The 14,236-nt window shown below is 37.3% G+C and overlaps 1 protein-coding gene across 1 annotated transcript in view; it reads left to right on the top strand.

Moving 5' to 3' along the window:
• Nucleotides 1–11,056, top strand: part of zcchc4 (zinc finger, CCHC domain containing 4) — a 66,739-nt gene extending 55,683 nt beyond the window's left edge. The window contains exon 13 of the mRNA XM_028801741.2: nt 10,795–11,056. Within this exon, the coding sequence (XP_028657574.1) occupies nt 10,795–10,936 (142 nt within the window). The 3' untranslated portion in view covers nt 10,937–11,056. The remainder of the gene's footprint in view (nt 1–10,794) is intronic.
• Nucleotides 11,057–14,236: the final 3,180 nt, after the last annotated feature.

Here is a 14,236-nt window from a genome sequence, read left to right as displayed (position 1 = left end):
TATTCATTTATTTTTAATTGTTATTGAATTTATTTAAAGCATGTAACATTCCATATAATCAAGTTAAACTTCACAAAACTAAATTCAATTCAATCCCCACCCATGAGAAAGAGAGAGAGAGGCCAACAGCCAGAGTAAAACGTTTGTGAGTAGCATACAGGAGTCTTTTTCCCCAACACATGTGCTTATTCTAAAATATTATTGATTACTGTAGATCCTGCCAGGTTTTAAATAAGTTTTGAACAGATCCTCTAAGAGAGAATTAGATTTTTTCCAATTTCAAATAGTATATAACATCAGTTATCCACTGTCTTAAAAGAGGTGGGTTAGGATTATTCTAGATGAACAAGGTAAGTCTACATGCTAATAGTGAAGTAAAGGTAATTACAGTTTGTTTGTCCTTGTCAACTTTAAGCCCATCTGGGAGTACACCAAACACAACTATTAATCGATTAGTAGTGATTGTGACATCAAGGCTGTTTGATAGGCATTTAAAAATGTTGTGTCCAGAATGAAGTTAATTTGGTACACGCCCAAAACCCATGGCCTAGTGAAGCTGGAGCTTGATTGCAATGTTTGCAGGTTGGATCTTACCCTGGAAACATTTTGGACAATTTTAAACAAGTTAGGTGTGCTTGATAAAAAATATTAAGTTGAACAATTGAACGCTTTGCGCATATGGAGCTAGAGTAAATTCTGTGCATGGCTGCCTTCCACTCCTTTTCTGAAATGTTGAGTAAGATATCCTTTTCCCATTGTACTTTGGGATCTTTAAAAATAAGGGACTTTAAAATTGTTTCATATATTATAAAAATGCTGTCTGAGTCTTCAAGACTGATCAATATCTCTTCTGGAATAGAAATAGATGAGAGGTGTGGAAAATTGGGCAGATTTTGTTTAGCAAAGTTTCTAATTTGGAGATAGTGGAAAAATTGTGTTGATGGGAAACTAAATTTAGAACGTAATTGTTCATAGAATGCAAAGACATTATTTATGTACAAATCTCTAAATGATTTAATCCCATACGTTTCCCAAAGATTAAAAACTGTCTAAGTTTGAAACGGTGGAAAAAGGTGGTTATCATGTAGCGGTACCACAGATAAAATATTCTCTAACTTAAAGTGCTTCCTACATTGGTTCCATATTCTGAGTGAATGATGAACAATTGGGTTGTTAGTATATTGATGATACCTTGTATTTACTGGTGTACAAAGCAAGGAATATAAAGAGGTACTGCAGGATTTCATTTCTATTGGAGGCCAAGCTAATGCGTGTTCATCTATTTGTGTCAGTGTCCAGGTTTTTATAGTTTGCCGCCCACTAATAAAATTGAAAATTAGGTAGAGCCATGCCACCTTCTCATTTAGGTCATTGTAGTGTTGCCCTTTGCATGTGAGAATATTACAAATTCCAAATAAATGAGGTTATGATTGAATCTAATTTCTTAAAAAATGATTTGTTAATGTATATAGGGATGTTTTCAAATAGAAAAAGAATCTTAGGGAGGATATTCATCTTGACAATGTTAATTCTCCCTGCTAAAGTAAGTTGGAGGGTAGACCATCTATGCACGCATCACGCCTTTAATTTTGTCAATGCAAACAGCTAAATTTTGTTGAAAAAAAGCCTTATATTTACTTGTGATGTTTATCCCTAAATTCTTAAACTGATCTGCAGTTATAAAAGGGAAGGTGTCCATTCTAATGCTGTTTGTTAGAGAATTCACTGGAAAAAGCACACTTTTGTTCAAATTAATTTTGAGTCCAGATATTTTTTGAAATTCTGCTAGTACAGTTAGGGCTACAGACACTGTATTTTGTGGGTCTGATATATACAGTGCCACATTTTCTGCATATAGTGATTTTTTCTGATGAGTGCTGATTTACAAGTATCTACAGTATAGTGTATTGATATTTTCTGGAGATGTAATAGGTGATTAGTGAAGAGCAAACTCTGTGGAGTTGACTTCTCTGTGAGTTAAGTGAATTTTTTTTAAATGTTCAGGAACGTTGCAGAACTTGGTGAAATGCATTGAAGTGGGGAAAGAGGAACTGAAGTAGGGATTGGGCTCCTTTAAATTTTGTTTTGACTTCCACTGCACCACATGGCTAGGTTTGTATTGATTTAGCCCACAACTTCTCCCCTTATATGTTCCTGGGTGAAGGAACTTGAAGATCGCTTTGCACTACTCCGTACCTGTACTTTCTTGTTTGAGCTTCGGAGCAGTGGCAGATGGTATAGTCATATCAGTGTATACCTGTACACCCAGAGAGCCTGTGATGCTGGGGATCAGTGTTATATACTGGGAGGTGGGACTGTGCCTGTCATTCACTACCTGATCTACACTATATAGGTAGGAACATAAATAACGTGCTTAATCCAGCAGTGAAGATGCAATGTACAATGAATCTATGCTGAACAATGAAGTGTTTTCATAAAATTTTCATTATACTTGGCTAATATACCCCTCAAACTGCCTCATTACCCTGATAGGAATATAAAAGTTGACTTAACTTAGATATGTTTGCATGTTTAGCATTTCACGTCAGACATATCTATGAATGATGTAATCCTGAAGTCTATGCTTTCAACTTCAAATTGCCCCTTATCCATTTTAGCATCACCTTAGACACATTGTCCACCCATCATTAGAAAGTTGTGATTACTTTGTTATTGAAACTTTAGCCAAGTATAAGAACCTACAGTGTAGTGAAGATCAGTCAGTAATTCAAGCTCAGTTGATTAGTTAGTAACCTAAGCTTAAGCCTATTTATACTGTTGTTAAAAGTTATTATGAACACTCATTTTTACAAGATGTATTCCTCCAACTCTGCATGGGCTATTTCCAGATACTACAGTTTTCTTCCATTATCCATAACAGACTACTTTTATTAGGTTACTTGGCTATTCTGTACTAACTTTACGTTATAGTGTGTGTTCAAAAGTGGACACCTAGATAGAGTGATGTGTCATCCAGGGTTGGTTCCTGTCCTGCACTCTATTCTACTGTGATAGTAGACTCAAATCTCACACCTCCATGAAATGGATAAGGGTGGTTAGAGATTGTTTTCTTTTTGCTTTAACTTTAAACTTTATAGTAAGTCAAATTAACATTAAACTATAGTTTATATTTGCAATGTTTTATATTAAATTTAATCAAAATCCCTTCCTGTCAGCTAAATGTCATATGTTCATTTTTTGATATCAGAATATTAAGATTTTGAAATGCATGAGACATTATTTACAGTAATGTTAAGATATCTAAAAATCACCTCTGTAAAATGTAATTTTAACAGAATTTCCTGTATTTCAAAATGCATAAAATAGCAAATTTTGAAAGGTCTTGGAATAAACTGCTGTTTCACTTCCTATAAATTATATAGTATGCTTATTATGTAAAAGGGAACAATATGCTGCCTTATTCATCTGTGAAAAGATTTACATGTTAGATAATTCACTTGTATTGAATGTATTGTCTTTACTAAGGTTTTATCAAAATATATAATTGATTCCGGAATTACTTTAGCAGTGGGCCACAATTCAGTTTTGTAGATAATATCATGTCAAAATATCATGGGCTTAACAGAGTTCTTCAAAAGCAGTAGTTCTCAAACTCAGTCTTTAGTCAAGTCAAGTCACCTTTATTTATAAAGCACTTTACATACGACAGCCGCTGACCAAAGTGCTGAACATAGGCTAAAATAAATTTTAAACAAAAACAAAATAATAAATAAGTAAAATAAAACACAATAAATGAAACTAATTAAAACATAGTAAACACAACTAAACAGATTTAAAACAGAGTAAAATCAACTGCTCACACAGGATCAAACGCCAAACCAAAGAGGTAAGTCTTAAGAGCCGACTTAAAAATGGGCAGTGAGGAGGCCTGTCTAATGTGGATCGGCAGTGAATTCCAGAGCCTTGGAGCCACAACGGAAAAAGCCCTATCCCCCCTGAGCTTTCGCTGAGTCCTAGGCACATCCAGAAGCAGCTGACCAGCTGATCTGAGTGAGCGGGAAGGAGAGTGCATATGCAGCAGCTCAGCAAGGTAGGGTGGAGCAAGCCCATTTAAGGTCTTAAAAACAAATAAAATAATCTTAAAATGAACTCTAAACTGAACAGGCAGCCAGTGCAGTGAGGATAACTAGGTGTAATATGCTCATTTTTTCGCGTGCCAGTTAAAAGGCGTGCAGCAGCATTTTGCACCAGCTGGAGCCGAGACAGGGTGGACTGGCTAACACCAACATACAACGAATTACAATAGTCCAACCGGGTTGTAATGAAGGCGTGGATTACTGTTGTAAATTGATCTTTGGAAAGAATATTTTTTATCTTCACCAAACGTCTTAGCTGAAAAAAACAAGATTTCACCACCGCGCTGATCTGACCATCCAGTCTAAAATCCTCATCTATCCTAAAACCCAAATTTGTAATAACAGGTGTACCATATTTTGCAAGGGGACCCAAATCCACAGGAGCAGAAGTAGAAATAGACCCACTGGTGCCCCCAGGACCAAAAACTATAACCTCTGTCTTATTTTCATTAAAATTTAAGAAGTTTACTGCCATCCAAGCTTTCACCTCTTCTAGGCACATAACCAAAGTTTGTATGGAGTAAGCATCCTTGCGTTTGAGGGGTACATAAACCTGAATATCATCTGCATAACAATGGAAAGCAATTTTATGCTTTCTAAGAATATAGCCAAGAGGCAGGAGATACAAAGAAAATAGCAGAGGACCAAGTATGGAGCCTTGCGGAACCCCACATGATAGTGAAGCAGAGAAGGATCTAAATTCATCTAGCCTCACTGAAAAAGTTCTTTGAGTCAAGTACGATTTAAACCACGCCAAGGCAGTACCACGAATGCCCACACAATGCTCCAGACGAGATAATAAAATACTATGATCTATAGTATCAAAAGCAGCTGTTAAATCGAGCAAAACTAAAATCACATAATCCCCTGAGTCTGTTGCCAAAAGGATGTCATTAAAAACCTTCAGTAATGCGGTTTCAGTACTGTGAAGTGGCTTAAAACCAGATTGAAACACTTCGAGCACATCACTTTCATCTAAAAAGGCTTTCAATTGAATATACACACTTCTCTCCAAAATTTTGGACAGAAATGGAAGCTTGGAAATTGGTCTAAAATTGGATAGCACAGTGGGATCTAGGCTTGGTTTTTTGATCAATGGTTGCACTATGGCATGTTTAAACAAATTAGGAACTATGCCTGAGGAAAGGCTGCTATTGATAATAGCAAGAACAGATGGCCCTAAAACAGAAATAATCTCTTTAAAAAGAGAAGGTGGGACAACATCAAAAGGAGAACCTGAGGGCTTCGATTGACCAACAATCTCATGTAAACAAGATAGAGTCACAGGCTCAAACTGATAAAAAACAGCAGAGCAGGGGAGAACAGCTAAGGGGTCATAAACAGTGAGAGGTATATGAGCCCTAACATTGTTCACCTTATCTACAAAGAAGTGCAAAAATTTCTCACATGTCTCAAAAGAAGGTTCCATACAGGCATTCTGTGGAGCATTTAAAACCCTATCTATTATTTCAAATAACACACGAGGTTTGTGATAGTTTGACAGAATAATATTTGACATGTACGCTCTTTTGGCATCTTTCACAATAAACTGATAACGACGCCAGCAGTCTTTCAATACTTGAAACGATACATGCAAATTGTCCTTTCTCCACTTGCGCTCAGCTTTCCGGCACTCGCGTCTGACAGCGCGAGTTGTGTCATTCAGCCAGAGCTCAGATTTCATTTTAGGCTGCCTGGTTTTTAATGGAGCCACAGCATCTAAAACAGTTTGGCAGGTGGAATAAAACCAGGAACAGAGCTCCTCCGTATCGGAGGACGCAGATTCAGGAAGATCACATTGACTAAACAAAGCAGAAAAATGTACAGCAGTGGATGGATTAATGACCCGGCAGCGCCGCACAGAAGCACGGGGTTTATCAGATTTACAGGGCAAGGTGATGTCAAATATTACAGGCTTATGATCTGAAAACACTGCGTCCAAAATTGTCAAATTCGCCACAGAAAAGCCGAGCGATAGGACAAGATCCACCGTGTGCCCAAGTTCATGCGTCGGTCCAGACACCCACTGCATAAAACTAAAAGAGTCAATAGACTTAGAAAGTCCTTCACCATCGGTTTATCAGGACAGCATACATGTATATTAAAATCTCCAAGAATAAGGACTCGATCATATTTAGGCACAATTTCAGCCAGTAAATCGCAGAAGTCATTGAGAAAGTCCTTATTATAATTAGGAGGCCGATAAATCACAGCAAACAACACTGGGAGCGAGCAACCTAGCACAAATAAGCTCAGTTCAAAGCTAGAAGGAAGAAATGATAAAGAAAGCTGCTTACATCTATATTTATTAAGAAAAACAGTTGCAATTCCTCCTCCTCTGCCTGATGTCCGAGGAGAATTAAAGTAAGCACAGTCCGAAGGTAGAAGCTCTGAGAAAACGCTGGATTTACCAACATTCAACCAAGTCTCCGTCACACAGAGAAAATCCAGTCCATTGGAGATGAAGAAATCCTTAAGAATAAACGTTTTGTTTGATAGGGATCTAGCGTTTACCAGACCAATCCTGGCAGGAGCCGGTGTCATCGGAGCGCCTGCATTCCGAGGAGCCCGGCGGAGAGGCCGCAGATTTCCCAAAACCACTCCGCGTTGTCGGGGGTGAGGATAGTAGGAACAGTGGGGGCTGCGACAGCCGGAAGAACTCCTCCGACCCGGCCACAGGTACCAACCAGGTGTAGGCAGGATCCCATAAGTGTCGGGGAGAAACGAGGCGACGAGCCCATCCGAATCCAATCAGAGACCTAGCAGAGAAGGCTTTCAGCCTCACCAGCCTTCCGCTGCGTTTAACTTGGCGACGACGGCGCCTCCTCCAGTAAGGTGGAACCGGAGCACGACGGAGAAAATCGGGAATCTCCGACAAAAGCGGTGGCAAACATTCCTGGGCACCAACATAAAACTTTTCCTCAGCAAAACTTCGCAGTTCAAAAAGAGTTTGGCGATCATACACCAGAAGAGCATCAACATCTAGAGCAGCAAAAGTCAAAAACAACTCAAACATAACCAGAACTGGCAGAGCAAAACGGCACGCCACACACACAGGCGCCATCTTGGTCAACAACTTCATGTTAGGATTTCATGTGGCTGCAGGTTTTTGTTCTAAGCTGCTTCTGTTTTCCACTGAACTCCTAGCCTAACTAAGAAAACTGTTATTTCCCAGTTCAATGGCCAATGTAAAATTAGAAAACCTCTGTACGTTTAGTACATTTTTATTAGAATGCACCATTTAAAGCAAAAACACAAATATTTCTATATGTCTTACAGATTTAAAAATTAGAACATTAGTAAAATAGTGAACAGGCCATTCAGCCAGACACTCTTCCATCCTATCCACCCCTAGATTTTCGAAAATAACATGAAGTTGTGATCTGAAGATCCCTAAAGTACTACTTTCCACCACACTACTTGGTAATGTATTCCATGAGTCTATGGTTCGTTGGGTGAAGAAAAAATTTATAACAGCAAAATCTACCCTTAACAAGTTTCCAACCGTGTTCTTCAGTTTTAGTTGCAAGATTTATTTTAAATTAACAACCACAATCTACTGTAGTAATTTCTTTCAGAATTTTATACACTTCAGTCATCTATTCTTTTAAACCATGTTTGATTAAACTAAAAGGTTTAATTCCTTCAGTCTCTCCTCATGGCTCATCCCTCTTAGTCCCAGAATCATGCTAATCACTCTCCTGTAGAGTGCTGTGTCTTTTTTTTGTAATTCGTAGGCCCAAACTAAATGCAGTATTCCAGGTGAGGTCTCACTAGTGTTACATAACTTAAGCATAACCTCCATTGACTTCTATTACACACATTGTGATATATAACCAAACATCCTATTAGCTTTCTTGATCACTTCTGTTTACTGTTTTGATGTAGATAGTAATGAGTCCACTGTAACTGTTAGATCCTTCTTATAAGGTGTACTTTCAAGTTTTGAACCTCCCACTCCCACTTTCCAAAATCACACAGTTACGATTTTCTTAATGCAGAATGAGAGGACCAAAAAAGACCAATTAATTAAAATTAGATACAGTTCATGTAAAAATAAATCACTACCCGTGAAAGTTACTGCTACATAAAGGTGCATGCAAATGGGGGTCATCAGGACTCAGTTTGAGAAAAGATAGTGGCTGTCAGTTGAAATTTAAGGTACAAATGATATTTTATATTCTTGTCCTCCTGCAAAATACTAGTACTGCAGAAACTAGTACAGAATGTATGTAAAACTAAGTTGTATTTTCTTAGTAGCTGAATACATTGTAAACTTAATATGATTAAGTTATCTATAATGAATATCTTTTCTGTTGTAAAAAGAGACAAGACAAATGAAAAAAATTTTGGGCACGCCACAATCCCATATATAATAAAGGCAAAATTAAAGGGTTTTTAGCAAAAAAAGAATGTCCCACAGGACACAAGTCTAAGACCAGTCTGACAAAGATGGCAGCATTTCCTGTTAAGCACATGCCAGGAAAGAAGAGGAGGGTCCAGGAAGACAAACACCTAAAGTGACATCAGAGGTGGTTGGGCTCTCAGTCATCCACTCTCAGGAGGAGGAGAAGAGGCCTTAGTATACACCGCCATCTTGTGGATCGGCATTGAATTACCACCACCAGAGCCTTAAAGCTGTCCCCAAGGCGAACGTGTGTGACACTGTATAAGTTGTCATGTAATTATTTCAGTAATACAATTAAAACACTGAAAGTCAAACAAGGTTTCTTGTATAGTTATATTTTACATCTAATTAAATGCAAAGAGTTTTGCAATCGGCTCATTTATGTTGATGCACTGTAGGCAAATGCCATTGCTGGGGACATTGCCTCTGCTTTATTATAGTCTACATATGTTTAGTGGATTAGCTGCTTTTATTACTGAAAGGTACCACGAAATATTACAGCTTTTGTGACTTTTAGAATTAGAGAGCACTTGTTTTCCCTGAATAGAAAAGTGGGCAGCACTTCAAATAATTAGGCCTCTTGAATTTTAAAATACTAACAACAGTTCCATATTTGATTAATTTTTTGACATACCTTGTTCAGATACACATCGCAACATAGAACTGCACACACTCATCACTTTAGAAGTGGTAAAATTGTCTTCAGGAATGCCTGAAATGTGTAAATGCATTGAAAATTCAAAGTTGAAAGGTGCATAAAGGGAAGTATATGGGTTTAGTGAAAGCAAAAAAGAAAATTATATTTTTATACTGCTATGACCTGGAATAAATTGCTGAAATGTGTTAAATTACAAAGCCTAATCTTAAAAAAAGTAAAACCTTATTGAATGAAAAAAAAGAAAAAAAGAATGCATTTTTGGTAAATTATTTTTCTTAAAATGACTATTGTAGTAAATGACTCCTTAAGTGTGTATTAAATTTAAGAGACCTTTTGTTAGACTGTATGGGACTGTAAACATTTCACATTTTCTTAGAAAATGCCATAGTCCACAGTTTATATAAAGCACCATCCACTGATAGGTTAGGTAGTTGCCTGTCTTGCTGCTTTGTCCTTTAACGTGTAGGTTTTCTTTTGCATGGTGCCTTACCTCCAAATAAAGTTATTCTTTTTGGACTAAATTCCTCACTGGTAGCTTTTCTTTGGAGCACTGCACTGCATGGATTTTCTTGTTAGTTTAGATAGATAGATAGATACTTTATTAATCCCAAGGGGAAATTCACATACTCCAGCAGCAGTATTTATTAGTATTAGTATTTATGTTTGTCTGTTTTAACAGAGTCACAACTATAATAAAAGAGCTTAGTAAATTCAGGCATGTATTGTTAGATATTTCCTGTATGTTACTGTGTGCCTGTATTATATTTGTAACAAATACTCCAATTGAAAATGTGTCTTCATTCTCAGTTGTCAGAAAGAAAGAGTCAAAATATTTCAAATGTAAGAAAAATTTGGGATATCATAAGAACATTTTTGTATATCTTAAAGGAATACTCCTACCAAAAATTATATTTTTTTAATCAGTTTTTTACCCCATGTTGCTTGTAGTAATGGCTGAGAAACATTTTTAATGTCATATTTTAATGGAGAATGATAATCATAAAGTTCATGATGCAATGGGCTTAAATGTGGAAAGGCAGGGAGCTAGTACCAAACAATATTAAATGATATTAAAATTTAAATGAAAAAAATCTCATGTTACTTGTGCCGTATAATCCACATCTCAGTTATCCAGTCAAACGCTTACAATGTCCAAAATGCAATTAAATATTAAAACAATTAAAATATTGTTAAATACTTCTGGAAAGTCAAAGTAGTGTATGAATGTGAATTCTCTTTCAAATGGAATTAAACTTTTGAAATGAAGCCAGGGCTCTTGACCAGTGACTAAAGGTGAGAGGTGGATCATCTGTTTAAAATCTTAGTATCATTTGAATACACTTTATGCGGTACAGGGTATAAGTAACAGGTAGAAAAATTAATTTTTGTGTCGAGTATACCTTTAAAATAATCTTTGGTCTACTTCAGTTGTTGTCTTGAGGCAGTAGGACAATAATTTTGAGGAGCGGGTTTCTGTCATTTGATTTATGTATTAACATGCACAAAGAACAGGATACATTTTAGGTATGCAGTCATAGCAAAAAAGAGGCAGTTACAGTAGTAATGTCATCGTCTATCAATGATATATCATATGTTGAAAAATGTTTAACTTATGCTTTTTTTCATTACAGACAAAAGGCAAAACAGAAAAATAGATCACCTAGAAAAAAAAAGAAAATGTCAAATCCAAAAGTGCTAATGAGAGCCACAACCCAAACTGTGAAGAAAAAGAAAAGAAAAGAAGCACGGCTAAAGAAAAAAGTGACAGTTTAAGTGTTTTTTTAAAAATAAAATATTACAAATCAAGTACCCTACATAGTGTTTTTTAAAAAAACACCTGATATTCTTATGTACATTTTTAGACATTTTTAATAAAGAGATTGTATTAGTAAATTCATTTGTTATGTAATTTAATGTGATTCATATATTTAAATTTGTGCTATTTAATATAGGCAATACTGTGGTTCAGTGCTGCCTCATATATGGAGTAAGATCGCTGTCAAAAATAACTTAATAATTTAAGTCAAATTTATATTTCACACGTGTCAATTACACTTGCACTTTTGAAAGTTATCCTTGCTTCTAAAAATTATGCTTGCTTCTAAAAAATATGCTTGTGCTTCTGAAAGTTAGGCTTGCTTCTGAAAATTACAAGTACAATTCTCAAGCGAGAACAAACTGTCAAAATATGTCATTGGACGCACAAGGCATTCACTATCGAGGAAGAAACAATCAATTTCTGTTACTGTGCAGAGGTAGAATGATGGAGTTATTTTTGACAGCGCACGTTCACCATACTTAGCCCCCTGACAGTGGCTCCAAAGGGCAAAATGCAAAAAATAAAATAAAACCGATACAATGAAATTAATTAAACAATGGCAACATGCAATCAACTATAAAAAGTGAGAGTATGAAATTAAGAAATTAACAGCTGCTTTGAAGTGAGTTTTTTTTAATGCTCGGGATTTTGCTATGGAAGTACCGAGTTGGATTAACAACTGAGTGCAGAGAATGTTACGCCCTTATAATGGAGGAATATTTTGGACAAAAATAAATAAGCCAATTAAATCAAAAACTGTGAAATATGACAATAAATACATAATAACATTATATATAGAAGTTTGTATGTTCTCCCAGTGTCTGCAGGGGTTTCCTCCCAGAGTCCAAAGGCATGCAGATTAGGTGCTTTGGCGGTACTAAATTGTGTGTGTGTGCGTATATTCATCATGCGATGGACTGGTGCCCTATGCTGGCTGGGATAAGCTCCGGCAGACCCCTGTGACCCTGTTCAGGACTAAGTGGGTTTGAAAATGCCTGAATGACATAAAGAAATAAGGAACAAAAAGCATATTTTTTGACCCATTTAATTATTCATATATGCATTTCATGTTGTTATTATTTATTTAGTGTCACGTCTCATAATACTTTTATTTATTTTCATTTTATTTATTTATTTGCATATGTATCCATACAGCCTTCCAATCCATCCATCCATCCATTTTCCAACCCGCTGAATCCGAACACAGGGTCACGGGGGTCTGCTGGAGCCAGTCCCAGCCAACACAGGGCACAAGGCAGGAAACAATCCTGGGCAGGGTGCCAACCCACCGCAGGCCTTCCAATTTCTAAACATACTTTATCCTGTGCAGAAGCATAGTCAAGGGGAAGCTGGAGCCTATCCTGGGAGACTACAGTGTGCCAACTTTGCTAGTCAGAAAGACCCAAGTAACCATGTTGAGACAAAAAAAACTCAACTGAAATTTTAAAAAAGGCACCCATCTTGTCACAGAGTTATTAAAATTAGGGTGGTCCAGTGTATTTAACCCTTTATTCATTGGATATGGCTAGTTTGCCAGCCAGTTTGACCCTTGAACTTGCATTGGGCCAGGCAAATCTTAACTGCAATATAAAAAAGGAATTTATGATAAGCTTTGAAAATAAGTGTGGCAAAATGCTGCACAACCCTGTACAGCACCTGTTAATGACTGTGATTAACGTTGATGTTTAAAAATGGGAATGTGACAAATTTGCCAGTAAGTTTGAGACAGGTACTCACATTGGCCTGTGCAAAACTCAACTGCAATTTAACAGAGGCATCTGCATTTTCTCAAAACTGTGACAACTAGGGTGGTCCAACACCATGTAAAGTTTCAAAGTGCCCATTGAACCATCCATCCATCCATCCATCCATTTTCCAACCCGCTGAATCCGAACACAGGGTCACAGGGTTCTGCTGGAGCCAATCCCAGCCAACACAGGGCACAAGGCAGGAACCAATCCCGGGCAGGGTGCCAACCCACCATAGGACACACACAAACACACCCACACACCAAGCACACACTAGGGCCAATTTAGAATCACCAATCCACCTAACCTGCATGTCTTTGGACTGTGGGAGGAAACCCACGCAGACACGGGGAGAACATTCAAACTCCACGCAGGGAGGATCCCGGAAGTGAACCCAGGTCCCCAGGTCTCCCAACTGCAAGGCAGCAGCACTACCCACTGCGCCACCGTGCCGCCCTGCCCATTGACCATCATAGTTAATTTCATTCATTGCCAAGTTTGCTAGTCAGTCAGACCCAAAGGTATTCACTTTTCTCTGAAAATTAGAGTGGGTCAGTGACATGCAAGTCTGTGTAATGCCAGTCGAACATCACATTGTAATCTGTTAATTAGATATATGGGAATATGACAAATTTGCCAGTCCATTTGACCCATTTACCCAAAGTTCAACTGCAGTTTAACAAAGGCATCTTTCTTTTCTCAGAACTAGTGTAGCCCAATGCTATCTCACCAGAAGGCATTGACCATTAAATATCTTATTCCATTCACTAGATATGGGAATGGGCCAACTTTGCCTGTCAAATTGACCCATGTACCCAACTCAGATATAACAAAGGCATCTGTGAAAATGAGGGCTGCCCCACATCACCTAATGCTTTTCTGTGCCCATTAAACATAAGAGTACATCTTACTCTTTAGATATGACAGTGTGCCAAGTTTGTCACTGAACTGGGAAAAACTGAACTGCCATTTAACAAATGCACCTGCCTTGTCGCAAAACTTTGAAAATTAAGTTGGTCCAATTTGATGTAACTCTTTTATATTAAATAAGGTATAAAATGAGCCTGCCCCTTTAATTAGTTTGTTGATTCGGTGCACCACTCTTGAAGTGAATTTTTATGTGTTAAGTGCACGCCTCTTATGCATTATGCACTGAAGGGGAGTATCTTCTTAAAAATGGTGCCTCCTGTTATCATAGCTTATCATTTCAGACCACTGGAAACTAATTTGATTACAACAAGACCTGGGTAGTGGACTTAAAGGTCATGGGGGCCTATGTACAGAACTTGTTGGGCCCCTTTCTTTTACCAAAAAAAAAATAATTTAACAATTAAATTACTGGAAGCTAAGCTGCCAGTCATTAAAGCTTCGAAAAAGGTCAGGACCATAGATATACAGTATATGCTTTAAATTAGTAAAATGAATACAGTAAACAAGTAAAATTGTATCATTATCACTAGATTAAACTATTTCAGTTATGGACCAGTATTTTCCTGTGACCCTGTG

This window comes from Erpetoichthys calabaricus, chromosome 5 (assembly GCF_900747795.2).
Source record: "Erpetoichthys calabaricus chromosome 5, fErpCal1.3, whole genome shotgun sequence".
Lineage (NCBI taxonomy): Eukaryota > Metazoa > Chordata > Cladistia > Polypteriformes > Polypteridae > Erpetoichthys > Erpetoichthys calabaricus.
This window is presented reverse-complemented; position numbering and strand designations above follow the sequence as displayed.